The sequence below is a fragment of the Python bivittatus genome, unplaced genomic scaffold (assembly GCF_059951505.1).
Source record: "Python bivittatus isolate LINGU-HERP-01145 unplaced genomic scaffold, Pbiv_v1 ctg000000_np1212, whole genome shotgun sequence".
Lineage (NCBI taxonomy): Eukaryota > Metazoa > Chordata > Lepidosauria > Squamata > Pythonidae > Python > Python bivittatus.
The window spans coordinates 4,375,621-4,402,775 of NW_028277028.1; the positions used below are offsets into that span (position 1 = coordinate 4,375,621).

A 27,155-nucleotide genomic window follows, 5' to 3' on the forward strand; every position below is an offset into this window, starting at 1 on the left:
TTCACTTTTTTAAAAAAGATGCTAATATGCGTTCTGAAGTACTGTTTTAAAGGACTTGTACAGCCTATTCAGTATTAGCCTCTGGGTTTGACTGACAGCTTAATTTTTACCTTATTTTTTTTACCTGCTGTTCTTTCAGTATTTGCTTGCTCACTTGTTTTATTTTCTGTTTTTGTACTGTTTCCAATATATATTTTACATTCTGTGATGTGATGTCCTAATTTCAGATATAGAACGTCTTGCTGGCAATTGTGTGACTAAGTTTGTGACTATCCTTTGAATCGCTAATGCAAAATGTTAGATCGTTTTATTTCATTTAACTGCAAAAATACAAGGAGCTAGTTTAGACTTGCTAAGAATTTGGAGCGCTCAATGGAATTTTTGATATTTTAGCTTCTTTCATTGTTCCCCTCCCATTGTCACTATATTGTATCACCTGTTTTTAAAAATTCCTTCTGCTTGAAAAATTGTTTGCTGTGTGATATGAAAGGGATTTTTTAAAAATCCAGACTGAATTCTCCTTCGGTATGTAGAATAGATGTACTAATATTGGATCTTGGTCAATAAAGCTTGGAACTTTTTGTTTGATTCCATTGTATTTAACAAGATAAAGTTTTAATCTTACTTCAGCAATGTCTACAAACTGATCCAGAGAAGAGGCCATCTTGTAATGAGCTGCTGCAGTGCAACCTCTTTAACAAAGATGGGTTTGCTGAAAGGTGAGTTGAGTTTCCTGGTTTTGTCAAGGTACATCTTAAAAGGAAAGAATAGTGAGATGTTCTGTGTATATAACACATTCTCCTTTTAGCACATACAGCACAAAATCCATTTTAAGATGGGACTAGGTATTGGTGACTTCTGGAACTGCAAAAGGGTTGGCAGTATCACCAAGGGGAAATAATGGATTGGAAGTATGGTGAAATTTGGTAAGAAACATAGTCTGAGAGCACAATGCAGGAAAAAAAAATGGTATAGGGCATGATCTGGTCCACCTAATTCTTCATTGCAGAAGAAGAATTTTATCTCTTCCCACTTCCCATATCAAATGCAAACCAATCGCTCACTATTTGCTATCAAACGTCTAGTGTCAGCTCTACATGACCAACCAGAAAAAGATTTTTTTTAACAGGAAGTGAACTTTGCAAATGATGTTTAATTCACATTAGTTATTGTCACTTCCCACATCAATTTAACTCACATAGGCAATTTATCCTCTTAAACAACATAAACTCAGAGTTCAGGTACAGTAGTTTCCATGTTCAGAGAATATTTTTTCCTGTAAAAATCTGTATCTTTAACTCAAACTTCATTGATTCATATGAGAAGATAATTGGCATTAGCCAAAAAATAAATGAAGATCGGGGAACAGTGGAAAACCTATGTCATTTAAATCCATAGTTAATCTCTTTTTTGTATTATAGTCAAGTTCTTTATTTCAGTCATCAACCAGCAAAACAAAGCTTTGAAATTTAGGACTGCAGCCATCCTGTTGAAATAATAGTGTAACCTATGTACTATAAAAAATAACTAATTTTTTTAATCACTAGCACAAACTCTAAAATCATGATACTGATACAACTAAAATTATAAATTTAAGATTTTAAACACAAGAGTGAAATATAGTGAAATTTTAATTGGTTAGATAATACAGTGTAGAGTAATGATTTAAAATAATAAAAATACCTTACGTGAAATATAAAATCATAATCCCACTAAAATCTATAAATTATGTTTAATGTTAATATTGTGCCTATAGTCCCTTCTCACAAGCTTCTTCAAAGCTTTAACAAGCTATTATTCTATTTTTCAAAAGTGTCCTTCAGTATTTTCAGTGTTAAAATGTTTTGCATCATTATATACATTCCAGTTAATTAGTTGTTAATCAGGCTTGTGTATTTTTCTCCTTTAACTAAGATCTTTAGTTCCCTCTAGTGTCAAATTTCTAAAATTGCTTATCTTTATTTTGTTTTGCAGAAATCCAAATTTCCCTATTTCCCACGAGAAGGATTCTTTATAATTAATTGCAAAATCTTATTCCAAATTTATCTGGGCCTTTAATCCATTTATAACTTTCTAGGATTAAAGTCTTACTTAGATTTTTGCTTTTTATTTCAAACTTTTTAAATTCTTAAATTTAAGATTAAAATTTTCTTTCACGAAGGATTGAAGGAAAACTCCCCCAGTGTTTTCAGACTTGTTGATCCGAAGGTCTCTCATAGCTTAAAAGTAGTTAACAAGCAATTTCTGAACATGATTATAAAAGGAAGTTTGCAAACTCAGGGTCCTTTAAAAAGCGCTGACCACGGTTGCGAGCAAGACAGCTATTCCTGTCATCTCCCAGTGCTCAAAACCTGCTGGGGACCACTATTTGGAGCTCATGTGGGCGATTTCCCATCCTCTGCTTCTCGAGAGGTTCCGAAGAGCCGGTCTACTCACCAACTCTTCGTTTTTTGGTGCGGTCATCAGCTCTGCTTTTTGTGGAGCTGTGTTCGGTCTGCCATTTCTTCCTCCAGAAGTTGGAAATGAGTTTTTTTTTTATAAGTGATGGCTTGTACCTTACTTATGGGAATATCTTGGAACTGTAGGACTCAGCCTCAGTTATTACGTGTTGGACATCTCCAGACTGGATTACACCTATTATTGTATGTGAGGTTGTCTCTGAATATAATTTAGAAGATTTGATTGATCCAAAGTTTAGTAGCCAAAATGTTGATAGAAGCCAAAAATTCAAAAAAATTTCATTTTGTGTCATCTGCTCCGGAGATCTCAATTCTAAGAATTCAGGTCAGAACTATTAGAGCTTTTAGCAATTTGTGATAAAACTATATAAATTAGTACTTCTATCCACATAGCCTTCCAAACATTAATATCTACATCAGAGGTCCTTCTTTGATGTTTGCTGTTAGATCATTTAGATTTGAAATAGAACGTAGGTGATAGTTTATTAATATGTATTTTAACTTCTACACAGGTGTTCCAATGGAAAGACCTTTCTATTCCTTCAGTTGTATTTGGCTTGTAGGTTTAGAGTAGCTTCATAGAGTTTTCCTTACACTTGCTGAAGTGGCAGTTTTCTTACACAATTTTTCTTCTTGATGAATATCTACATTAAGAAGTGATAAATAAAATGCCAGAATTTCCAGAACCGCATTGAAATATCTTTACTTACCAACACAGTAAATTTGAAAAGATTTGATAATAACAAAGTCCTTATAAGAGAAAGGGGTTTTAAAGGTGAATATATGATTGGTAAATGCTTTTGTTTATTAATAAAAGTTTTATTTTTATCTTTTCATTTAAACATGGAAAATAAGGTTTGTTCAAGAACTTAAAGTCAAGATTCAGAAAGAAAAAGAACACTCTTTACCCAAGAAATCAAGAACAAACAAGAAAGACAAAGATGATACAGGTGATGAAAGAAAAAAGCTTTTAATCCAGGTTTGTGGAACTCAGGATTTTTTCCTTCTTTATAATTGTATATTAATATATAAAAATGCCTTATTTTCTGCCAAGCCATTGTCCATCTAGCCAAGTTTAATCTATGCCAATGGGAAATTACTCCTCATTGTTTGAGATGGGACTTTCAGAGTGTTGTAACTAAGAGCTTTCCAACTGGAAATGGTGGAGGTTGAACGTCAACTATCTGGCATACAAACCCTGTTTTCTCCCTGGAGTTAAATAGCACTCTATTTTCAATGCTTTGTATGTTCCTCTGAAATTCTTCTTCCTTTAGCATGTATACAGTATTCCCTGGTAATTAATAAATGTATTGTTTTAATTATATTGATAATATATTGATGCCTTTGTTAACATAAACATTTGAATGCACTTTAATTTCCTTTTGTTTGTACATGTATTGGTTTTTTATTTTCTTTGTTATCTACTTTAACATTTTATATCCCTTTCAACCCACATCTACGTATCTGTAAGGAGGGAAAACTACCAAAACTTCACAGATTAGGTAAACTAATAGCATGTATGTGGCAAAGCATCATCTACAGTAAATAACATTGACGTGTAATTCAGGACAGTTATTTCTAACGAATGTAATTTTTGTGAAAAAAACATGTTAATGAAACATTAGGTTTGTTTTTCAGGAATATCTTCAGACTTAGCATTCTATTTGCAATAATTTCATATAATCTGGGCTTTTTCAAATATAGATTTAGGTAACAGAAGCTGGATAGCTGTCAGTATACAAGGTTTTGCAGAGACATAGGAATGGGTTTGAACTGCAGTTTCCTGAGGGGTTCATCTGTATCAGGTTGCAGCAATTTGAGGTCTCTGATAATATTCACTCTGAAGAACAGTAATTAAAAACTTTTATGGAGGGGTGCTGCTTCTCAATTTATGTAACATAACACATGGGATAAATTCAACTGCAAATGTGGTTCAGCTGCTGCCATTGAATAAACAGGCTTTATTAGAGACCAAAAGAGACCAAATATAACTTAGAATTACTAAGAATTTTAAAAATGTGAGAATACTACTATCCAGCATATATTGTGGAACTGGGTGGTTTATTGAGGGTGATGGTTAAACTTCTCATTCCCACTGTTGTCTCTAAAATAGCTGACGAGTGTTTGCCTCTTCATTGCTGCCTGCTGTCTCATCAATAAAAGAGTTGGCATTTTCAGAGTGAAATGAAATGGGGGCAAGAAAGCAATCTTTTGAAAGAAAGCATTTCATTAAAAAAGAAGCATATTAACTCTTGTAGTAAATCAAATACCTTACTGAAAAATTCTTAACCCTGTTCTTCCAAAATAACGTAAACCTTTCTCAAGTATATCCAATTATAGAAACTCCTATATTCCAAATAGGAAAATGTTTGGACATCACATTTCAGAAAACTAAAGTAAGTTTTTTAGCTCAAACTCAGCATTTTGGCTATCAGGTTTGCCTCAAGCATGATAATGGAATATTTGGACATGGAAATAATTGGAAATACATGTATATATCATGCAGGCAAACTCATCAGAGAACCAAGATTGGCCTTAGGTGTTTGTCAAGTGACAGACTCACTTCATGACAGACTCAGATTTGTTGCCATCTCTGTTGAATTCTTATTATAAATTTGACTTTTTGTTTGTTTCAGTGAGGAAAAACAGAAGCTGTTTTCTTCCATAGTTGGATCAGGATAATTGTACACAAATAGAGCAATACTGTGGATCTGAATGGTGATTGGTTGCCTCTTGCAGATAAAAGTATTGTTTTCCCATGTAGTTCCTCTAGATGATGCAAATGTTAACAGAATTAGAGTTTTCTGTGTCCTTCACATAACACTGCCTATTAATTTTCACTTCTGCTCAGTTCACTTGGCTTGTGTTTTGTTACAGGATTTAAATGTAGATTCAAAGTTCAGAGACTCCAAGCTGTTCAAAATGAAAGTATCTAAGGCTGACATACTGAAATCTGAGAGATCATCACATATGAGTTTCCTGTATGATAATAGTGCTGGACAAATTAATGCAATTCCAACATATCTGAAAGATTCAAATAATAGTCTAGAATATGTGAAGAATCCAAGCATGGTAATTCCTCCCATTGCACAGAACTATTCCACCACACCATCCAGCATCAGTGGGACCCCCACAATAGGGACAAGATTGGCAACTCATAATTACAGGTACAAAATCAGAATAAAGTATCAAATTGATATCAGTACTGCAGATTACCTTCTAGTTAAGCCATTTCTATTTAGAGTATACACATCTTTGCATCCTATATAATGATACTTAAGGACTAATTCATACAATATGTTCATAATTATATAGGTACAGTGTTTTAAATGTATACTTTCTTCCATATAGGATGAAGGGCTCATCCTGTGCAAAATGAGGATTGTTCCAACAATGTTTTTCTTAGGTTTAGGCCTTCAAGTCAGGGTGTGATTAAACAAAAAACAAACAAACAAAACCTGATCAGCAGTGGAATAAAAGGCCAATAACTGAGTAGACATTACAGGGGGGAGAAGGGTTGAAGAAGGAGAGAGAAAACTCTTACCTAGCTATTAGCAAGTGTTAGCTCATGTCTAATCTCTATACAGCACAACTCCAACATTAACTCATGTTAGCAATCTTCTATACAGACACTTACCCAGACCTAGACCTAATTAATTTCTGCAAGATTTCATCATCTTGTGCCTGTAGATCAATCTTGGACAATTCTGTTTTTCAGTTATATAGTCTTGGAACTGGCTTTTAAATTTAAGGATGACCATTCTATGTGTGTTTATTTCTAGAATTGATGAGAAAACCAAAATATATTTCAATCCTTGCATCAAGCAAGGCAAAAAATCACCAGCAGGTCACTATAATGTGAACTTAACAGCATCGGTAAGCACTTTTTAAAAATATTTGAACCTTCCTGACATTTGGTATCTATGTAGCCAGATCTTGTAGGAATTTGCAAACATTGGTTGAGCATGCAGGCCTTGGAAAGAGGGCAGAGCCAGAGGAGTAAAGTTCTCCATGTCTCTTCTACATGTACCCAACAAGTAGAGCCTTTCTCTAACATTTTATCTCTCCTTCTTATATTGGTATTCTTTTGTTTATTTAAAATATTCTACTCATCAGCCAAAAATGCTTCCCATGTCATTTAAGATCAATAAAAATAAAGTAGTCCCTACCAGCAAATCTACAATGAAACATGCACAGCACCAGAAAAAATCACATAAGAAAGGAAGAAAGAAACCTAGGCATCTTTTATAAAGGTGCAAAACATTTCTTGAAAGAAGAAGTAGAAGTTTCTTTAATCCTGTTCAGTTAGAAATTTGTAACAAAATTAATGCTTTTTCTCTTTCTGAAGTATATATATTGACACTTCTTTGTAACTATACCTGTCCAATTTATGCAAATTATCATTTTTGTTACATTTCCATAATTCATTTAGCATCTGCTTTGAAAGCTCATCAAGATGTAGGCCCAAACCATTTTCCATTTGGAGATTAGGATATATTATGCAAAGTGTGTGTTTTTTCTTAATGGGGAGAATGGCCTTTATTGGTACCTAGAAGGTCGGTCTACTACTATTAGATGCAACTCAAGCTTTCAGGTTTTCTTAATGGAGAATAGCCCTCATTTAGCTGATAACTTAAGTCTTTGCCCATAGCATCCTTCCCCAGCCATATTCCAACATTATACTTTTAATAGCTAGCATTTGTTTCTACAGATTTTTGCAAATCTTGATGTCCCCCCCCTCCCTCCGCTGCTATCTCTCTGTTATGCTAGTTGTTCTTTTGTCTGTTAGAGAATGGGCTTCCCATTAATATAGGATGGAGCAGACATTTAGTACTACTTATATAATCTCTGTATAAAATGTTTCACTTTAGGATTTATTTTTTGCAAAGCAACCTTCATATTTCATTTGCTTGGTAATAGATGTCAAAAGAGAACAATGCCATACAGTCCCTCAAGAAAAAGTGGGAGTTTTCTAAAGCAGATGTCCATTTGCCAGAGCTTAATTACAGCCATCTCCCTGAACTCAAAGGTGTGGATGGTAAGGGTTTGTGTTTGATTTCAGAATTTTTATGAATAATTTTTATTAAAAGAAAATTTTACAAAGATTTTAAAAATTAAAGAAACATAGAATAGAAAAAAGAAAAAGATTATAAAACAGTAAAAGCAAAAGTGAATAACAAAAAAGCAAGAAAAAGAAACATATTTAAAGAACTGACTTCCAATCTTCTTTGCAGCAGTTAACATAGCAGTTACCATCTCCACCCTTCCATATTGCATATTATAGTTCCTCTTCCCATAAACAAACCTTTTTAATCAATAAATCCTGAAATCAGTGGTTCATTTTTATCCATTTTCAGCAAAAAGTCTATAAAGGGTCTTTTATAAAAGTAGTTGTAGTTCCCTTTTTGATTTCAGAATTGATCAAATAATCATGATATTCAAAGGTAAAGAAAAAAAAAATAGCCCAGTGTATCATTGCCACAGTCACATTTTTCTGAAATGTGATATTTTTAAGCAGTGAAATTTTACTCTGCTCGGAACACTAAAATGACGAAGTTAGTAATTAAAATGTATTCCATTTGCAGAGTGACTTTTGAATTCATTTGTGTGGGTGCAAGTTCCATATATGATACATCCTAACAATTCATTGTGCTTATGCTTGTGGACAGATGTTCAGCCCATAATAGACAGGGCATCTGTCTTTGCTGCAGATGTGGAAAACTGTGACTGATGCTAGTCCACCCATCTGTCTGGAATTATTTTAGTCCATATTAGTTTTTTAATTAAGGGAGTGGAAAATATTCCAGCTAAATTTAAAATATTCAAGCAAACTTGAACAAAACTCATTTAAAAGGGTACCATGTAACTCTAGATTCTGTTAAACTTCAATTACCTTCTCCTAGCCAGCATGACCAGATGTGATGATGACGTAAACTGCAGTCCAACAGTCTTAGAGGGCCACGTGTTGTCCACCCTGTTATAAATCAATGGCTGGCAGATAATAGTTTGAATCAGTCAAATCAAAAGAAAAAGCAACTCAAAGTCATATGTAACACTGTGAGTTTTAGGAAGAATGGTACTTTCGCAAAAGTTAATTTCTGTTAAACAAAAATCAAATGCTTCCTTCATAAATAGCTTGGAGTTCCAGATTTCTGAAGAAAGACAACAAAGTTGTTCCAGAGTCTCGCATGCCATCTCTTGCCACAGTAGATCTTCAGAATCCAGGCCTGGCTCTGCATCAGGTACTCACAGTTCCTCTCATTTGGGGAGTAAGTAAATGCTTACTTCAAAGCTTATGGTATCCATTTTTCTTTCTTGTTAACAAAATGAGCTAGTAAGTCATACATGTGAGGTATATATCTTTCCAATATGCAGCTTTGCCTCCCTTTAAAAAATGCAGGGTATTCCTTAGGGAAAAAAACACCTTGCTTTTACCTTTGTAATTATTAGTAAATGTATTGAAAATAGAGCAAGGAAGATCATAATGACATTTAAATTTGGTACAGCTCAGTTAGAATACTGTTATATCAGTGTTATCTCAGAAGAAACATGATAGAGAAGCTTTAGAGAAAGTGAAATATTTATGAGGTTGGGCTTTTTAATTTATAAAAAGATGACTGAGGGGAACAAAATAAAGATTCATAAAATTTCTTTAATGTGATCAAGCATGATAACAGAATCTAGTTACTGTTATTTCTTACTGAGAGTATCTTTCTGATAACACTAACTGCTACCAAAACATTATCATCCTTGAAATTCAATTAAAATTTACTTGATTTGCAGATATCTGGAAGCTCCTTGCAAGATACTTCAGAAGCCACTTTCCCCAAAGTAGGGCATTAGTAATAAGTGGAACCGGCAACTCTTACATGATTCCCACTGATATGCTCCTGCAGCACTTTTACACCCTTATCATGGAGGTACTTTGAAGTTGGGGGATGGGGCGGCAGTTGCAAGTATTTTGCTACAGCTAGGATAAGAGTCACTCTCTTGTGAGATGGGCAGCTATACAAATATGATAAATAAATAAAGGCAGTAAAAGGAAAAAAATCAAATTATTTTATAGTAACCATGGTACTAAGACTGCTACTTCTTTTATAACATGTTGTGTATGAACAAAATAATCTATAATTAATCATTTCATTGATCTTGAAGATTGATGGAATTCAGCAGGAAAGTGTTGAGAGAAGGGATCTCTAACAGTCGAAGATACCAATCTAAACAGATTCAACAATTTAAATGAAATTCTCCAAATGTTGAACAATTTTTCAATGATGATTCACATTTTCTACAGAAAAGCTGTCTGTCATATGTAAATATGAGCTGGGTTCACATCATACAGTAAGTCAGGCTTTTGAAAACATGTTTTGTTTTGTTTTTTAAACTAGCTATTCATACATCATGGTAAACAGCAAACAAATCAGACACAGGTACCGATGGGGGCCAAAGTGGGGCAAGTGATGAAACATGTATCACAACATTGCAACACAAACTCCATCCCTTATATACTTATATTCATTTCATTCAACATTGCAATACAAATATGAAAGGACAGAACATGCATTGTGACATCCCAACACATATTTCATAGTTTTGGCATCATCATGGCTATTTGTAGATGCCTATGAAATTATATTATGACTTAGCATGAAGTATGAGGTCAAGCATGTAAGTACTTGGACAAGGGTAGGTGGATTTTACAGCATTGTGTTCCACTAATATGTATGTTACAAGCATCCATTTTTGTTTTTTTAATTTCAAACTCTTTGCTGAATACTTTGCAATTTGAATTGAAGTCACAAAGAAATCAGTAATATTTAAATGACAGAAAAAAAGCGGGGCAACTTCTGTGCATTCAAGAAGAGTAGGATGAGGGCATAGCTATGTCATAAGGCTAAGTTGTCAGAATCATTCCACCCTAAGGAACAATTTGTGCACAGGGAGCTAAGGATTTCTTAACAGATTTTTTTTTCACTTTCACCAAACTGCATTTCTTAAAAGCCTCTGGAGCATACTGTTAAATTATAGCTGTGAGGGGGCAAAATTATCGGGAGGGTCATTGACTTGATACTCTGTTCTTTAGCTTTCTTTTAAGAACCTCGTTCATTCCTGTAGATAATAGAATTTTGGGCTAATTAGCCTTAGCTCTAATCTAGCAGGGATCTTCTGTAAACCCTTAAAGTGAAGCAAAATTAGTACAAATTTCCATTGAGATAAACCCAGAGTGAATTTGTATCAGTGAAACTGTGGACTGATTCTGACAATATATAACCATAATATAACCTAGTTTGTTTGGTTTTAGCTTAGAATTTTGTATGAACCCTAGCCAGCTGTGGTTTATTCAAGAGAGCATGGTTATATTAACTATGACTGAATACGGTATGCAAACCAGGCCTAGTAATGGTATTTTAGGAAAAAGAGCAGATTATGCTTTGGTATAAGATAAAATTATTGCTTAATATTATGTTTATGCTTTTGGTTAAAATTTATCAGTTACAGCCCATATTTGTGGCAATATCTATGACAAATACTTTCCCTCTATATAAACTAACTTTGGATGATTTTGAAAAAAAACTAAGCAGGATGTGACCTGGTTAGTACTTGGATAAGAGGTTGCCAAGAAATTGCAAGGCTGTAGACTAGACTGGGAAGTTGAAAAAAATTGATTCCCAGTCAAGCTCAGCACTGAAGTCACCAAGAATCAAACTCAGCTCAAGGGATACGTTTCTTTTGTATAAGATTTCTGCCAAGATCAAGAGAATGCTTGCAGTCATGCATAGCTCTTTGTTTATCTATTCATCTCCTTCTGATTTACACTGAATTATCTTCATGCAGTTACAAGCATGCATTCAAGGAAAATCACTCCCAAACTATGGGAAAACAGGCTCTCTATAAACTAGCCTTGCTCTCCATTTACCCTTCAGTTACCCTTTGTCCATGAATCTAGCATGATGACATGTTCATAGTTCTTTAACACTGTGACAGTTGTATGAAAATTGAAGTTAATGTTATTTGAGTAGTATTTTCTATTTACCATCACTGTACCCAAATAATGTGAATTGATCATAGGCTTTTCTAAAGCATTCTTAATATAAGACACATCATTGAAGATGCTTAAAAAGTATGTTGTGAATATCAGTGTTGTTTGTATATATTTGCCTTTAAAACTCTTCTCAACGCATTTGGAAGTTCTGAGCATTGTTACTGTTTTGAGTAAACAGATATACGACATTTTTAACTGCCAGATAATAATAAAATTTTAATAATTATTATTAGAATACCAGTGGTATTTTGTATCTATACCAAGGATGGGCATTCTGAGCACCATGTGGGTGCCTCCCCACCCACCAGCTTCCCATTGGCAGCCTCTCTAGATCTCCAGCAAAACTGAACGTTACAGAGCCACTGTTTTTCTATTTTGGTGATTTGGAGAAATTTAAATGGCAAATCCAGTGCTTTGTGGTACCAACTACACTGCTTAAAAATGCCTACATCTCCCCCTACTCCCAGGTATTTTGTGAGTAGAGGCAAAATAGGCCCTTAAGTCTCCACAAGGCTTAAGGTAGCAGTTCTAACTCTTAACCCCTTCACCAAAAAAGTAAAAGAAATATGTATTTAAAAATTTAGACTGTCCACATTGTAATATTACTGGCTGTATCTCCTAAAGATACCTAAAGGCAGGCCAAAAAAATTACCAACTCTAGTCTGCAAAATAGACTTGCACTAGTTTAATACTGATTTCTTCTCTCCAGGAAATACCAGAAACCGATTCTGTACATTGCTGAACATTCAGTACTCCACAAGCTAGAGTTATTTTTTAAAAAGGCACTTAAATTTGATCTGTAGATGTGTCCTTTGTGTTTGCTATTGCAATGAGTGATTTGGCATGATTTATGAGAAATGCAAATTTGTTTTCTGATACTGAAGATGCTGCCTTAGAGGCTGATGACAATTTTAAGTTTTTCTTATTTGCCACTAAAAGCTTTGTAACAGATAATGAAGGAGGGGGTTCTACAGTTAAGGTGAACCATTTGGCGTTTGGCTGCTACTTGCTGGAATTTGGATGAGCAAATTTTATCTCCTTTGGCCTCAGTATTTTAATGAAAACAAAGCAATTCTTTTATAAAACAAGTGCTTTTCAAAAATATGGATGGATATAGTTATATATTAATTAAAAAAAAACAGTATGTTGAATCATAGCCAGGTCAGTGGTAAAAATGCTCTTTAATATCATAATTGAGTTATATACTGCCCAGCCTAGAACTCTGAGTCTGTTGATTGAAACTTATGCTATAATATGCAATATTCTTTTTTTCTCCCTTTCCCTTCTACTATATTTACAGTATTTTATCTTTCCAGTGTAAGAGTCTCTGTTGAAAAGGGCACTTCTTGAATAATTTATAAATGAGTCGGTAAGATTTTATATATTCTAACAATACATTATGTTTATGCTTGTGCACAGATCTTCAGCCCATCTGTCATTGCTACAGATGTGGAGAACTGTGACTGATGCTAGTCTGCCCATCTGCCCAGGGTGATTTTAGTTCATATATTTTTAATTAAGGGAGTGGAAAGTATTCCACCTAAATGAACTTGAATAAAATTCATTTAAAAGGGTATCATGTAATTCTCTAGATTCTGTTAAACTCCAATTCCCTTCTGCCTAGCCAGCATGATCAGATGTGATGATGAAGTAAACTACAGTCCAACAGTCTTAGAGGGCCAGGTACTGTTTACCCTATTTTAAGCCCTGTAAAGAAACTTAAGGAGGGAGTTCTGAAGTCAAAGTGATACTGCCTTGTTTGTTTATATAACTTGTGCACCTTATTATGCTAAGATTTCTTGCTAAGGCCTACAATAATTAGGAAGAGGAAGGACCTGGAACTACATCTAAGAAGAGAGCCAGTTTAGCAAAAATGCACCTTTTGCTTCTCACTTCCCACTACAAATGTCATGAATAAGAGCTGTTTTTTAAAATAAATAATAGAAACTGCAGGATAGAGAAAAGGCTTAATTTGAGGTCATAAAAGCAACATTTGGAGCTTGGGGCAATATATTTTGCTATGCAAGTGTTACAGCGGTTTTTAAACTCCACATAAACTGTTAATAGTTTCCATAAAAACGAAAACAAATGTATGATTCTTTGTTTATGCATAGCAAGATAATTCTCTGATTGTATCTTTGTACTGGCATGTATGCAGAAAATAATAGGCTATTACACGTATTCTAATCCACAATAGGCTGCATAGTTACCAGTGTAAGATGGTATATAGCTATTGTATTATAGGAGAGAGAGTGGAGGACTATGATTCTTGAAGGGAGAATAGAATTCTAATGTAACAAAGGTTCAACCTGGTATTTTTTAAAGAAATGATTTCTTCTGATTAACTAAAAATAACCAACAGCTGCTGCAGAAATTATTGATGAGAACCATTAAATATCTGACTATACAGTGACAATCAAAACAGATTAATGGATTCTGTTACCTTCTCCTCAGTGCTTATAGCCTGAGTTTGCTGCCTATCCTCTTTCCCTCTCCAACTTGTCTTTTTTGCCACCTCATCCCAGATAATATGATTTCTATACCAGATACAAAATAGTATAGTGGTAAAGAATCTGCTTTAAATGAAAAAGGTTCACTTCCAAGGGTCTGAGGTGGGCGGGGGGGCGCAGAACCAAGTAGGCTGAAAACTCTGGGATACTGCTGGTGGTCAGCGTAACTAACTATGACTGACTTGATGGAGGGCAGCCTCCAATGTTTCGGTGAGATGAACATAAAGTTAAATACCTTAGATATAAACAATTTACTTTTGAATAAGTATTGTTAAACTCTGCAGGCACTGTTTATTTGACGCACCCTTGAAAAGAATTCTATTGAGGTTTGCTCCACATATATCTATATTATGCTGTATAGGTAATTTACATCTGAAGTGGGAAACTTCTCTCTAGTGTCTCATTCTTTCCAGAAAAATTAATAGGTGTCTAGAGCCAAAAGTGAATGGGTCCTACAAATTTCCTATTTTTTCCCTCTTTTGCTCACACTTATCCACTCATTTCATCCCTTGGTTGCAGTTCCCGGCCCCCAAGTTTTCTCCTAGGCCTTCTCTTTCTTTCTCTTCTTTTACCCCAGTATTTAAGCCAAGAATGCCCAATCCAGTGGCCAAGGGCATCAGTATGTGAGGAGATGCATACTTCGATTTTCTTAGAGTATATCCCTTGAATTCAAAAGGACATGTTTGTTATGACTGATTAAAGGGGATTTGATAGCGTTGTTTCTTTTCCAGCTATGACTTAGAAATTATGACTTATTTTAGGAGAAAATACCTTCCTATCATCTTCTGTCTTATCCCCTTTATCAGATAGGAATATTGTCTCTTAGTTTAGAAATAACTTTCCATTGGCATGTAATTTTTTAAACTGATTATTTGTTAAAGGATGTGGATAAAACAATTCAGAGATTAGACAAATAATGTATATATTTTTAAATGCATCTACTGTCCAGAGATATTTTTATATTAGATTTTGTTTTTATTAATTCACTGATGGCATTATTTTAATATGTGAACTTTATGATACTGCTATTATAGTTTATGGCAAATAAACATAATTCTATTTGTAGCAGAAATATCCAGCCTTTAAGAAAACAAACTGTCTTTACTGGGTGAAACATAGGCCAATATTTATGGTTGACCTGTCAATCTATGAGAAATAGTAAGCTAAAATTTAAAAAAAAAGAACCAGATCTATATTCAGACAATAAATGCTGCCATTTTTATACAAATACTGACCTCTTCCCTCTGTTACCACAAAATACCATTCTGATTTCAACACTTAAATAACCTGTAATTTCTGAGCTCTGTGGCTTTGCAATGTTCAAACATGTATTTCTCATTGTGTAAATAAAAATGTTAATTAAATGTCTGTCTCGTCTTTGATCAGCGATTTAAAAATCAGTGATGGTAAAGCAGAAACAACTGACTTGAGAAGGTGAGTTAATGCGTTGAAATAAGTGAAATGCAGCATCCTGCCAGCTTTTTAGGCTTCCTGTAGAGCGGTTCTTTAACCATTGGACCTACTTTTCTTTAGGTATGACTAAAAGTGGGGAGTTTGTGCATTTAAGCAGGGAAAAAGCTGAAATGAGTGGGCCACTTCTGCCACTCTCCTGCTTTGCCCTTTCCCTGCTGGCCATTTGTAAAGGCTCACCAAGTGAATTCAAAATTGGGTAAATCAGGATTTGGAAGGAACAATTCCTTTTCCATATGCAGTTGGCCAGGGAAGAGGAGATCAAGAATGCTCATCACCATTTCTCACCCTTGCATAGAGCGTTCTTTGGACAGATCTGCCTGGATACACCTTCTGTCCATAGGGTAACTGCCTCCCAAAACACATAGTGCTTGTTCCAAGCTGTGGCTTCATATTCTTACAAATCTTTTTTTCTCTCCCTACCTTTATAATGGCTTTGAAACAAACTTGTCTTCTGCATATTTCCTACAGTGCATACATTTCAAAACTGCAGTGGAGTCAGGTTTGCCTTTGGGGTGCTGCTAAAGAAAGGTGTGATATTCTAGTTACTAATCTTGGAGTATGCCCAGGGAAACCTAAATTGAATGTTTATTATTAATAAAGAACTACAGAAATACATTCAAAAAGATACTGGATTTTATATCATTCCAAGGAGATTGAGATAGGAGTAACTACTATAAAGGATTGACACTAGTTAAAATGCAACTGGAAGCTTTAAAAGTGTTTAAATGGAACACACAATATAGCTGTGGATCATTCTCCTCAATAAATGCACAAGTATAATTTTTTGACTCATTTGTTTAATTGGATTCTCTTTATTTAGTTTTAGGACTTGTGTGGAAAACAAATCACATATTAGGTCATATTCAGAAATACTGAAAATTCTAAAGAGTTCACAGACGTAAGCACCACTGTATATGGTAAAGAACTAAGTTTTCCTTTCTACAGATTTAAGAAGAAACCAAATATTAGACAATATAATATATACAAACCAGGACGGAGGACTAGACTCACTCCTGTCTGGGTTTATGCAGGTGTGCAGCCCGTTAATTTCACCCTTTAAATTGGACACATTTCATTGTTGAGGGCTAAGATGAGAAAAGAGCTTTTATTAATATTTCCTTGAATATATGTAGGAGTCTTTGTATGCTCATACACCTTTCTGCTTTTAGTTTTCGTATGAGCAGGCTGAATGGCTGAAAACGGCTTCAGTTGTGAATGTTTCCTACTCTGCCATGTTTAACCAACCAAAGCAGCCATGGAGACTGCAATCTAGAGTGGGAGTGGAAGGAGATGCTTGGCTGTTTTACCATGGAAGACCTTTCCTCTTTTTTTCCCCCTCTCCCTCAGCATCAACTTAAACCATATTCCTCTTCCCAAAATTGCATTAACAAATATATGGATATTAAACCAAATTGTGACAATAGTGAGGCAAGCCCATGTTATACGGAGAAGCATATGCTCCATCATTTTACACTTCCAGTACAAGTATAATACATGGCAGCTAACCATTCATATCCAATAAGCATAAATATTTTGTTTAAATATTCTCAAAAACAAAAATATTTTTCAGGATGTTTAAGTACTGCTTTGTTAATATAGAAATTCCAATTCTTTATTCTAAAGTTCTTGCAAGTAACTAATATCTACCGTAGCAATAGTCTTTAACTATTTAAAAATTGTAGATTTGGAGTGGTCCAAAATAGATTTCAATCCTGATGGTTATTCAGGAATTTTAGATGCAGTTTACACATTTGAATCAAATTGTGAAGTTAAAAGATTTAACTGAATATGCTGCCATTCTGCAGGTTTTGACAATCTAAATTTTTGCAATAACATTATTAAATATTATCTCTATTAGCCCATGTATTGTAGCCCCAAGATCAGACTAATGCAGGCAATAGTATTCCCTGTGACACTCTATGGAAGCAAAAGTTGGACTTTGAAGAAACAGAGCATTGTATTGATTCTTTTGAACTTTGGTGTGGAGAGGACTCAAGAATACCATGGATAACTAAGAAAACAAACAAATGGATCATTTAACAAATCAACCCAGAGTTCTCACTTGAGGCGCAAATGACCAGGCTCAAATTATCCTACTTTGGACACATTATGTGAAGACCTAGCTCTCTGGAGAAAGCTCTAATGCTGAGAAAGGTGGAAGGAAAGAGAAGAGGACAACCAACAGCAAGGTAGATGGATTTTGTTACCATGGCAATGGGTCCACAGTTGGAAGACCTGAAAGACCGGGTTAAGGACAGATCGTCATGGAGAAAATCTATTTATGTGGTCGCTGAGTTGACATTGACTTGATGGTACATAATCAATCAATTGTAATCCCAACAAAAGATTTACCTGCAATTTTCAAACTAGGATTATCCCAGACTGTCATGTGAATAAGGCTCAAAATATTCTGTCCCAAGATATGCATTGTGGCCTTTAATGCTGTAAATACAACAGAACTTTAATTAAAAAAAGGAAACAAGCTTCTGTCAAGGTATTAGAAGGTTCACATAGTAGCTTTCTAATTGTATTGTAATGGTTTGGGGACTTGATCACATGGATTCCATAGAGAAATAGAAGTAAAAATGTATGTCCAATGATAAATGTGAAAGGAATGTTAAAATCATCATCGTTACATGATAGCTGTAACTTGGATAAAGAAAATCTATAGACTTACCCTTCTCATAGAAACTTTTTAAAGAAGATCAATCTACTTAAAATTCCTTAAGAGAATTATTATAACTTTAGGTGTGGTCAAAGGCCAAATAATGGAAAAGACATACAACCCCAAATTTGTACAAATTCCCATAAATACATTACAGCTTATGGAAAATGTATGAGACTTCACTCCAATTAATTAAATAACCTGAAAATTTATCAAATGTACTGTATCAATAAATTTTGATATAGAAGATTCATAACTATCAATAAGACATACAGGTAGTCCTCGGCTTACGACCATTCATTTAGGACCATTTGAAATTAGGATGGTTCTGAAAAAGGTGACTTAAAACAAGTCCTTGGACTTACAACTGTTGCATCATCCCCACAGTCATATGACCAAAATTCAGGTGCTTGGCAACCAGTATGTATTTATGCGATCCCCATTTGTGACCTTCCCACCTGGCTTCCAACAAGGAAAATCCATGGGGGAAGCCGGATTTGCCTAACAACCACATGATTCACTTAATGACCACATGATTTGCTTAACAGCCACAGTGATTTGCTTAACAACTGCAGCAAAAAAGGTCGTAAAATCAGGTGCGATCACATGATGCCTCATTTAATGACTGCACCTCTTAATGAATTTTCCAGTCCCTATTGTGATAAGTCGAGGAATATCTGTAGTAGATCATCTATATGGGTTCAGCTCCAGCTACCTTTTGCCTAGAATGTCCTTCAGTTGCTTGATAAGACAGGCTAATCAACAGTAATAAGACAGTACCAATTAACTATTATGTGACAAAGAGCATCCTTGATGAGCTCCATTAGACATCTGAGGGAATCACAATAACCCTGGTTGAAGGATAAGACTATAAACATTTTAATCAAAATGAAATTTATATTTGTTCCAGATATTCCCAATGTACTGGCAAATCTAATTTTCAGAGAAATGACTTAAAATATGATAACTGCCGTTAAAGAATTCTAGATGGCTAGTAAGATATAATTTCCTTAGCCTATGCATATAGTACAGCAGAAGGGTCCAGCTAAGAACACACGCAGACAGGTGTCACTTCATAAGGTAACTGCAGCAACTTGATTTCAAGATGAGATCAGAGATCTGAATCTTATACTGCTGACTACACGTTCACCCAGTGCCAGTATTTTAACTTTGTGTCCTTCAGTAGATACACTTGTCTATCTAAAATATCAATTAATAGTCTAATATTATCGAAGACTTGTCCTATTTTATAAAATTGTATTGCAGTGGATGGGCAATCAAAGGTCATATTTTTTGTAATCTACAGTATATGTCAGAATGTATTGGCATCAGCATTTAATTAGGAAATGGAATCTTTAACCAGCCTTCAGCTCCCATTTATATAAGCCTCATTGAAGGAAGCTGGAAAAACATTATTCAGAAGAACATCATTTTGCTCCAACAATACAGGAGCAAAAAAATCAATATATGTCTCTTATTACCAATTAAGATAGCATCAGGAAAGGGAGCTTTTCCTGTTTTCATGGATAAAATCTATTATTTCCTGAAGAGGAAAACGTACAGCTAAAAATATTGCTTGATCTCATGTAATCTTTGGAAAAGCTATAGCATTTTAAAAATGATTCATTTCAACCTCAGTGACCTTTGACTATTATAAGAGTGAATATGAAAATCAAAAAGCACATGTATTAGATTAGAACCATTATATAGCACTCTTGGTTATTAGAAATAAACATTATTTTGTTGTGGCTGTTTCAGTTCATTCTTCTTATTCCCATTATCTGGGCTTCACATGATTCATTGAATGTTCTATAACCAGGGCATAGAGGGAATTAAGTTCCAGTTAGTAGACAGTTCTAGTGCAGGCTGTCTTGCATATGAACTCAAAAATTCCTTAGCAGAACCTGTTTCTTGTTTCTTCTTTCCGAATAACCGAATCCCATCATGGAGGCTGCAGGCTGGTTGCCTGGAAGGGGATCCCATCATGGAGGCTGGGAGTGGAAGGGGATGCTTGACTATTCCCTCTTGGGCCATCTTTCCTCTTACCATAGCTTTCCGCTCTCCCCAAGGAAAAGGAACCACCCTGGGCACCCAGTGCAATTGTCCCTCAGTTCCCTGCAGCTTGCAGAGCCAAATGAAAAATTATAGTTCAAAGATCAGTAGCAGGTATGCTCATTTTGGAGTGTCCACTTCTCCAAGGCACAGCAAGAATGAAACCAATCAAACCCAGTTCTGCACAGGGATGGGATGAATGTTGGGTTATTTGAATCAAAGCCCATTGGCAAAGATAAGCACATGTGCAGATAATTATTCATGAATTAATCTGTTCCTTCTGTGGTCTGTTTCTGATTCATTTGCATTGAATATATCAGGCAGCAGGTTCAAGACTGTAGCAGACTGAGTACTGTAATTATAAACTTCTGGAGCAGAAGCTTCACTCAGCACTTCTTTGGTGTGGGTTTTGTTGCTGAATAAGATTTTGGAAGGAATACAGCTCTGTTCTTCAGGCAGGGTTTTTTTTTTTTCAATTAATACTTTGCAACTTTTGCCTAGTAGTGGCATTCGGTTACTTACCCAGCATACTTTAAAATCAAATCTCAAACTGTTGGGCCCCTGGAACAGGCATTGCTATTTTGGCAAACATTTAGGAATATACAACACTATCTTGCCCAAATAAATATACATGATCAGATTTCACAGACCTTTAGTTCTTTGCATTTATGGGAATATTACACCTTCAATACAGAATTAATATTGTATCCTTATATCTGTTTTCAGGGATGTTACTCACTTTTTCTTTGGATTCTACATGAAAAAATTCCCAAATCGTATACTGTAGTAATAAATTGCAGGTACAGATCCAATAACAATCAGATGGCTATTGTGGATGGAAAGATAAGTCTTTGGTTGATCAAATGTAAATCTTACTTACAAACATCTGTCCAGCAACTATGCTCTGAATATTGTTGAACCCCCAAGTCTGTGTACATAGGCTGATTCCATCTCTGAACATCTTCCTGAAGAGAAGGTGTGGAACAAGACTGAAAACTCTGCATTTTAAACATGTTTATTAAACATTCAACATGGAAAGATCACAGTGAACCCAGCACTCAAAGAAATGTTGAAAATAATCCATACAGGTCTTGATAATGCAACAGGTTTGTTAACAGAGTTTTAATTTCACTGTAGCACATTCCTGTTGCAGAAATCTCTTTAATACCTAATGAAAGAGAACAAGGAGAAAGTTTGGAGCTTGTGTGTCTTTAAAGAAACAATGCCTTATACTTTTACTGGATTTTATATTACTAAGGTAACACTTTGGTAAAGGATGTTTGTGAAAGAAGGGCAGGCTGTTAACTGTATATTTATACTGTCGATATATCTGTTTCTGGAGAGGTTTGGAGCTAACTAGAACTCATGAAGATGACTCACACCAATGTAATCTATGCACAGAGTTTTCATTATTGTATTCTGTCTTGTAAGGGAAATACCCAAATTGCTGTAGGGGATACATACTCCAAACCTACAGTTGTTAGTTAACAGTGTTTCATTTTCCTAGGTTCACTAATCTGCTTACTTATGGCTTATTGAAGAAAGCATAAATGGCTGGGTCCTCACATCATGGTAAATTGTAAACCATAGCTATCAAACTACAATGGCTTGGGTTCTTATATAACATTCTAAAGTTTAGCCAGAATCAATGAAACATTGCAACTTTATATGATGTGTGAACTCAATGATTCTCCCCAAGAATCCTGGGAATTGTAGTTTAATGAAAGAACAGCAGTAAGTAAGATTATTGGCTCCTAATTCCTTGATCCCAAACCATACAGATTATGGTTCTCACATTTACCAAGGAAGGGAGAGGAGACCTATAGCCTTCTTTTGCATTTCATTATTCTCTGCAAGTAACTCATCTAGATCTTTGCCAAAAGCCTGATGAGTGGAGAAGGCCAGAAAGAGAGAGTGAGCAAGGGCCAACCGTTAGACCCCCCCAGGTTACTCAGGCCTTATATTCCTTCTGAGATGAGGAAGGTGACCTAAGCCTACCAGATCAGAGCTGCAAAAGTCTGATGACCACTAGGTGGTGGCAAAGAAATTCTAATTCTTGCTTTAGTGTTTTACTAAATTTTGTGTGTGTAAATGAAAATGATTCAGTTGAACTACCAAGTGGAAGTTTTGGGGTTTTCCTCTAAAAGCTTAAAATCAAAACACCAGGAAATATTACTCTTCAGCCCTATTCTCATGACACACATAACTGGTTCAATGGATGGAGGGTGGGGGTGGGCAGGTTTAGGCATGTTGTAAAGAGATCAGTTGACCTAGTAGATTTAACCTAAAACAAATCCAGTCATACACAGGGTTAAACTAACTCCCCCTAACTCCTATGCAGTCATGCACTGAATATGTATGGCATGCCTGCATGGGAACCAATCTATCTCTTTCATCAGGTTGTTTGAAGTCATATCTGAATGACATTCAGCAATGAAAGCAAATAGGGGGGGGGGAACCTTAGAGCAGCATCTCTAACTTTAGTGACTGAATCTCACACACTTCCAAAGTTAAATAAAGAATATTTGAACATAGATACCGTCAACGCACTCAAGAACCCAAATATCCCCAAGTGAAAATGAAAGCTTTCTCGCCTGGTAAGATCACTCTGCCATATGATAGTCATAGCCAACCTCCCAACAAATCAGACAAAGGACACAACCAATTTCTTAATGGTCATCTTGTCATCAATCCTCACAGCACAACACCAAAAATTCCCCTAAGTATTCCACCTATTCCCCCCACCCCATCTGGCAAGTGCATAGCAGCCTGCATTCACACAGAGCACCATGCAGAATGGAGTGCCCACTCCTCATAGTCCAAATCCATGCACAGAAGAAATGGGGGAAGACCTGGGACTGTGTGATCAAAGTCTTGACTAATGGAAAAGTACAGGAGACAAACCAGAAATCCATGATACAGGAGGTTATCATAGAAAAAAATGAATGAGAAAGCTTTTTACTACATTTAGCAATTGGATGCAGACAAGCTGAAAGCCCTGAAAAACAGTTCGAGAAGGTTATCACGTACAGCAGCATTCTGCACTCTGCTGCACTGTAATCAGCTGGCCACCATGCTCTTGGAGCAGACAGATGTCCTGAGGCATGGGGATGTATTACTAGATAACATCCTTGGTTTGCCTTTTGAGGGTACCATGCAAGATGCCATCCTGATGGATGAGGAGCAGAAGGAGTTACCCCAAGTACCCCGGTCTCATAGTACCAATTGCTTGATGTAATTGATGCAGGAGACATCTCATATCCACTGTCTGCAGTCCTGACTGTTAAGTCATGGCTACCAGGGATGTATCCCAAAGTCCTTGGATGTACTCCTTCATTTCCTGTCTTCCCTCCTGAGTTGTCTTGTGCTCTTTGTAAAATTGTAGTGGTTTGGTAATGGTTGTCTCCTTTGCAGGCACTCTTCTTTCTCATTAATGGCTTTGATTTCCTTGCAAGACATGTGTGATTGGTTTTTCTGTGGGCAATTTCTGGACTGCTGAGAGAGGAGTTGTGCTGGGAAAGGATTAGGGATGCAAGTGCAGTAGGTGGGTGAATACTGTAACTGCTTGGAAGGAAGGTACAGAAAAGGATGGGAGAATGAGTAGGGAATATAAGTCCCACAACAGTGCTTGGAATGGTGCTGCCTTTAGGGTTGGGTTTTCTCCCCCCAACATTAATCTCCCTTTTTGTTCTTCATCCGTTGCTACCTGCCTAACCAATAGGGAAGAGACTGCTAACGCAAGATATTTTCCTGTTGCAAGGGCTCATCGAATTCTAGATGTTTCTGTTGTCAGTGGATGAGGCTCTGATTACTCTGAAAATGGTGACTTTTGACCCAGTTAGGGTTGTTGTGTCCTGACAGAACCAGTAGTAAGGAAAATTGACTGGTCCCTGTGTATGATGACAATAGACTCTGTTCATCATTAATGAGAAAACTTTTCTCCTTCCTCTAACCTGTTCATAAGTAGAACTTGTTTTGTTTATTTAAAGATTCAAAAGTCAGGAAGTCCATCAGCAGATTTACTGTTAGCTGTTAACTTACTTTCAGTCTTGACTATAAATTCATTGTCGAATATTGTCTTTGTTGTGACTGCCACACAGTCACAACAAGAACTGTGAGCATTGCAAAGATACCAGTTTGTTACTTCATAGAGGTCTTGCTTTTTTCCTCAACTGTCAGTATGTCTCTTTTCCTTCTCTTTTCTTCTGAAGAGTCATGTCTTAAGAATTTGTTATTCCAGATGGTGTTATAACCATTGGCGCCTTTATTGAAAGGAAATATAACATTAAAGACAATGTGTGATTGACGTGGATAATAGGGCAGAAAATATAAGACCTGAGATCTGTCTTCTGATGATACTGTTTCTATTGTGTGAATTGTCTTCTTCAGCTCTTCGGTCGTAGTTTGCGCTTTGGTAACTGGAGGCATTTTAGTTGTTACTGGAACAATCTGACAGTTGGCTTCTTGGCTGTCCATGCCTCTAAGCTGTGATAGATCAAAGGAAGTGGACCGCTTTGCTAATTCTGAAATAAATACAGTTCATTTTATTTAGTACACTTTCTATTGGGCTGCCTAGGAACATTTGACACATTATTTGATGTTATGTCTAAAACAGTAAGGTGGATTGTACCAATTGTTTTTGGTACAGTAAATAGACATCATGTCAGAACCTGCATCACCCAACTGTTGTTGTTTTCCATTGTATTGCATTCGTTGGGAGTTGGATTGATTTGTTTCTGCCACTGGTAACGAAGGAGGTGGGGGTGGCTGTTAATGGTTGTAAGGGAAGTTGGGAAGCAGCTTAACCATATATGGGCAATTTAGACTGGCTTGATTGCTGGCCAGGCAGCTGGGGCCCAAAGAACCAGGAAGAAGCTCGAGGAGGAGGGGGAGGAAGGAGAGAGGTCAACAACAGGTGAAGAGGAATCACGAAGCCAGGCAATAAGGGGAGGGGGGATAAATAGAGGGAGGTTTACCCAAGGCGTTAGTTTTAGCAATGTTCTGTTTACAAGCTACATGTACCCCTTAATAAAGAAGTATTTGTCTGAACCAAGCCTGGTTGCGTGAGAATGCTTCAGAACTGAGAGTTGGACATCGTGGACTTGACACATAAGCACCCTTCTGTTGAACCAAGTACATGCAAAAGCCCTTTCAATTATTATAGCAGATTAAATATTTCAAGCATTTCACACTCTTCCCAGTAATCCCAACAATTCTGTAATTCAAAGGTGCATAAACTTTTTCATGGACACTTGATGTATTTTCATTTTCCTTGGCAGTAGTACAGAAGTGGCTTTCACTGTGACTTTCAGGAATTCCCTTTGACTTCCCAATCTTACCTACACCCTTGGATTTCCTGGTAATATTAACCAGGGTTCACCCTACTTTTCAAGCTTAGCCAGGGTACTACAACTCAGCTGGTGCTAGGAATACACTTTTCAAAAGATCAACAACATAGCTTTATAGGTTGGGCTCTCTGGTATTTATGCTGGTTCCTTCATACTTACTTCTTGGGTTGCACCCAACTGGAAACTCAGCATAGCCAACAGGTTTATCATCTGTCTTGGTCAGCTCCATATTGGCACCTCTCTTTCCTTCTCTGTGGAAAAGGCTTGAATCTTTTCCTAAAAAGGTTAATGACAGAACCAGTCAAACAGTCCATGCAACTTGTTCTCCCCCTCCCCCCCAGCAATTTGTATTGCTTTGAGCTTGTCTTGCACTTCCATCAGATAGAAGCCACATGCTTCTCACATATACACCAAAGAGCAACAGAGGGATCATTGAAGTGAGGAACTGAGATGTGCCAGAAGGAACTGGGTGAAGAGCCTTGACTGATCATGCAGGTTGTTTAACAGAGGGAAACCTTCAAAGATGGTTGTACTTTGTACCCTCCCCTCATTTCAAATCTCTAGAACAGTCCCAGCTTGTATTGATGAAATGTGGAAACTTTCAGAATAATTTTTAGCCATTTTTCACTAAAACTAAGGTAAAGATGCATGTTTTTCCTACCCTTGTTCTAGCTATTGCATTCAGAATGTATATCAATTTTTCCAGACTCAGAAATGTCACTATGTATTTCAGACTGAACAAATGTATTATACTCTACATTCTGTTGTCACAGTTCCCAGAGAAGGTCCATCCAGTTAATGCCCATTGGGACTGACAAAAATGACATTTTCTGCCAGAACTCTGATGACACTTGTTGCTCTCTTCTTCAGCATTCTAGAACAGCTAGAGTAGAATTCAAATAACAATGTCCCTAGTAAGATGAGATTCTGGAGTCTGAATTAGAGTCTGCAGACAGCTAGGTATCTTATCACCCTGGAATAATCTACTTGTTACAGAACTTTTTCTCAGGCTCACTTTTAAGGACTTTTCTATCTGCTCTGCCGGAAGGCAGAATTACTAGGAGGAATGTATCTGACAGTGTGGCTCAAGGGTGATTGAAACCAGCATGTTAATACTGTGAATTTTATAGGGATAAATACATTTATAGGCGATAAATGCATTTATTATGCCCTTTTAATAAATTTTCCAGGTCACCCAGATGAATTCTTTCTCATTAATTTACCTTAGCAGCTTTAAGACGTGTGGACTTCAACTCCCAGAATTCCCCATCCAGCATGTCCACACGTCTTAAAGTTGCCAAGGTTGAGAAATACAGATATAGAGTATGGAAACAGATAATGAGGGGAATGCCAGTTAAACTGGAAATCCAGCTCTCCTTCTAGTTATAGTAACTAATTTCTTATTGCTTCTATGTTATTCTCTGTTTTATTATACATAGTATTATTGTCTGGACATTTGATCCCTGAGGGCTGTTTTATGTTGCTGGCTTTGGACCAAATAAAAAATTAATTAACTCAAATAAAAGTGTACATCAACCCATATATTTCTCTTTGGTCCCAGAGCCATCTGTAGGAGCTACATGCCTATTCAATAATGGGCTGTTC

The 27,155-nt window shown here is 36.1% G+C and overlaps 1 protein-coding gene across 4 annotated transcripts in view; it reads left to right on the plus strand.

The window, feature by feature from the left end:
- The window catches only part of CDKL2 (cyclin dependent kinase like 2), a 33,257-nt gene extending 17,881 nt beyond the window's left edge, over window positions 1-15,376 (plus strand). For 2 of the 4 annotated variants that reach the window (XM_088136820.1, XM_088136875.1), the window contains exons 7-12: window positions 631-719; window positions 3,315-3,438; window positions 5,337-5,626; window positions 6,242-6,335; window positions 7,380-7,497; window positions 8,595-9,236. In XM_088136820.1, the coding sequence (XP_087992946.1) occupies window positions 631-719; window positions 3,315-3,438; window positions 5,337-5,626; window positions 6,242-6,335; window positions 7,380-7,497; window positions 8,595-8,794 (915 nt within the window). In that variant the 3' untranslated portion in view covers window positions 8,795-9,236. The other 2 variants (XM_088137011.1, XM_088136951.1) reach the window with 2 other exon arrangements.
- The last annotated feature ends 11,779 nt before the right edge of the window (window positions 15,377-27,155 follow it).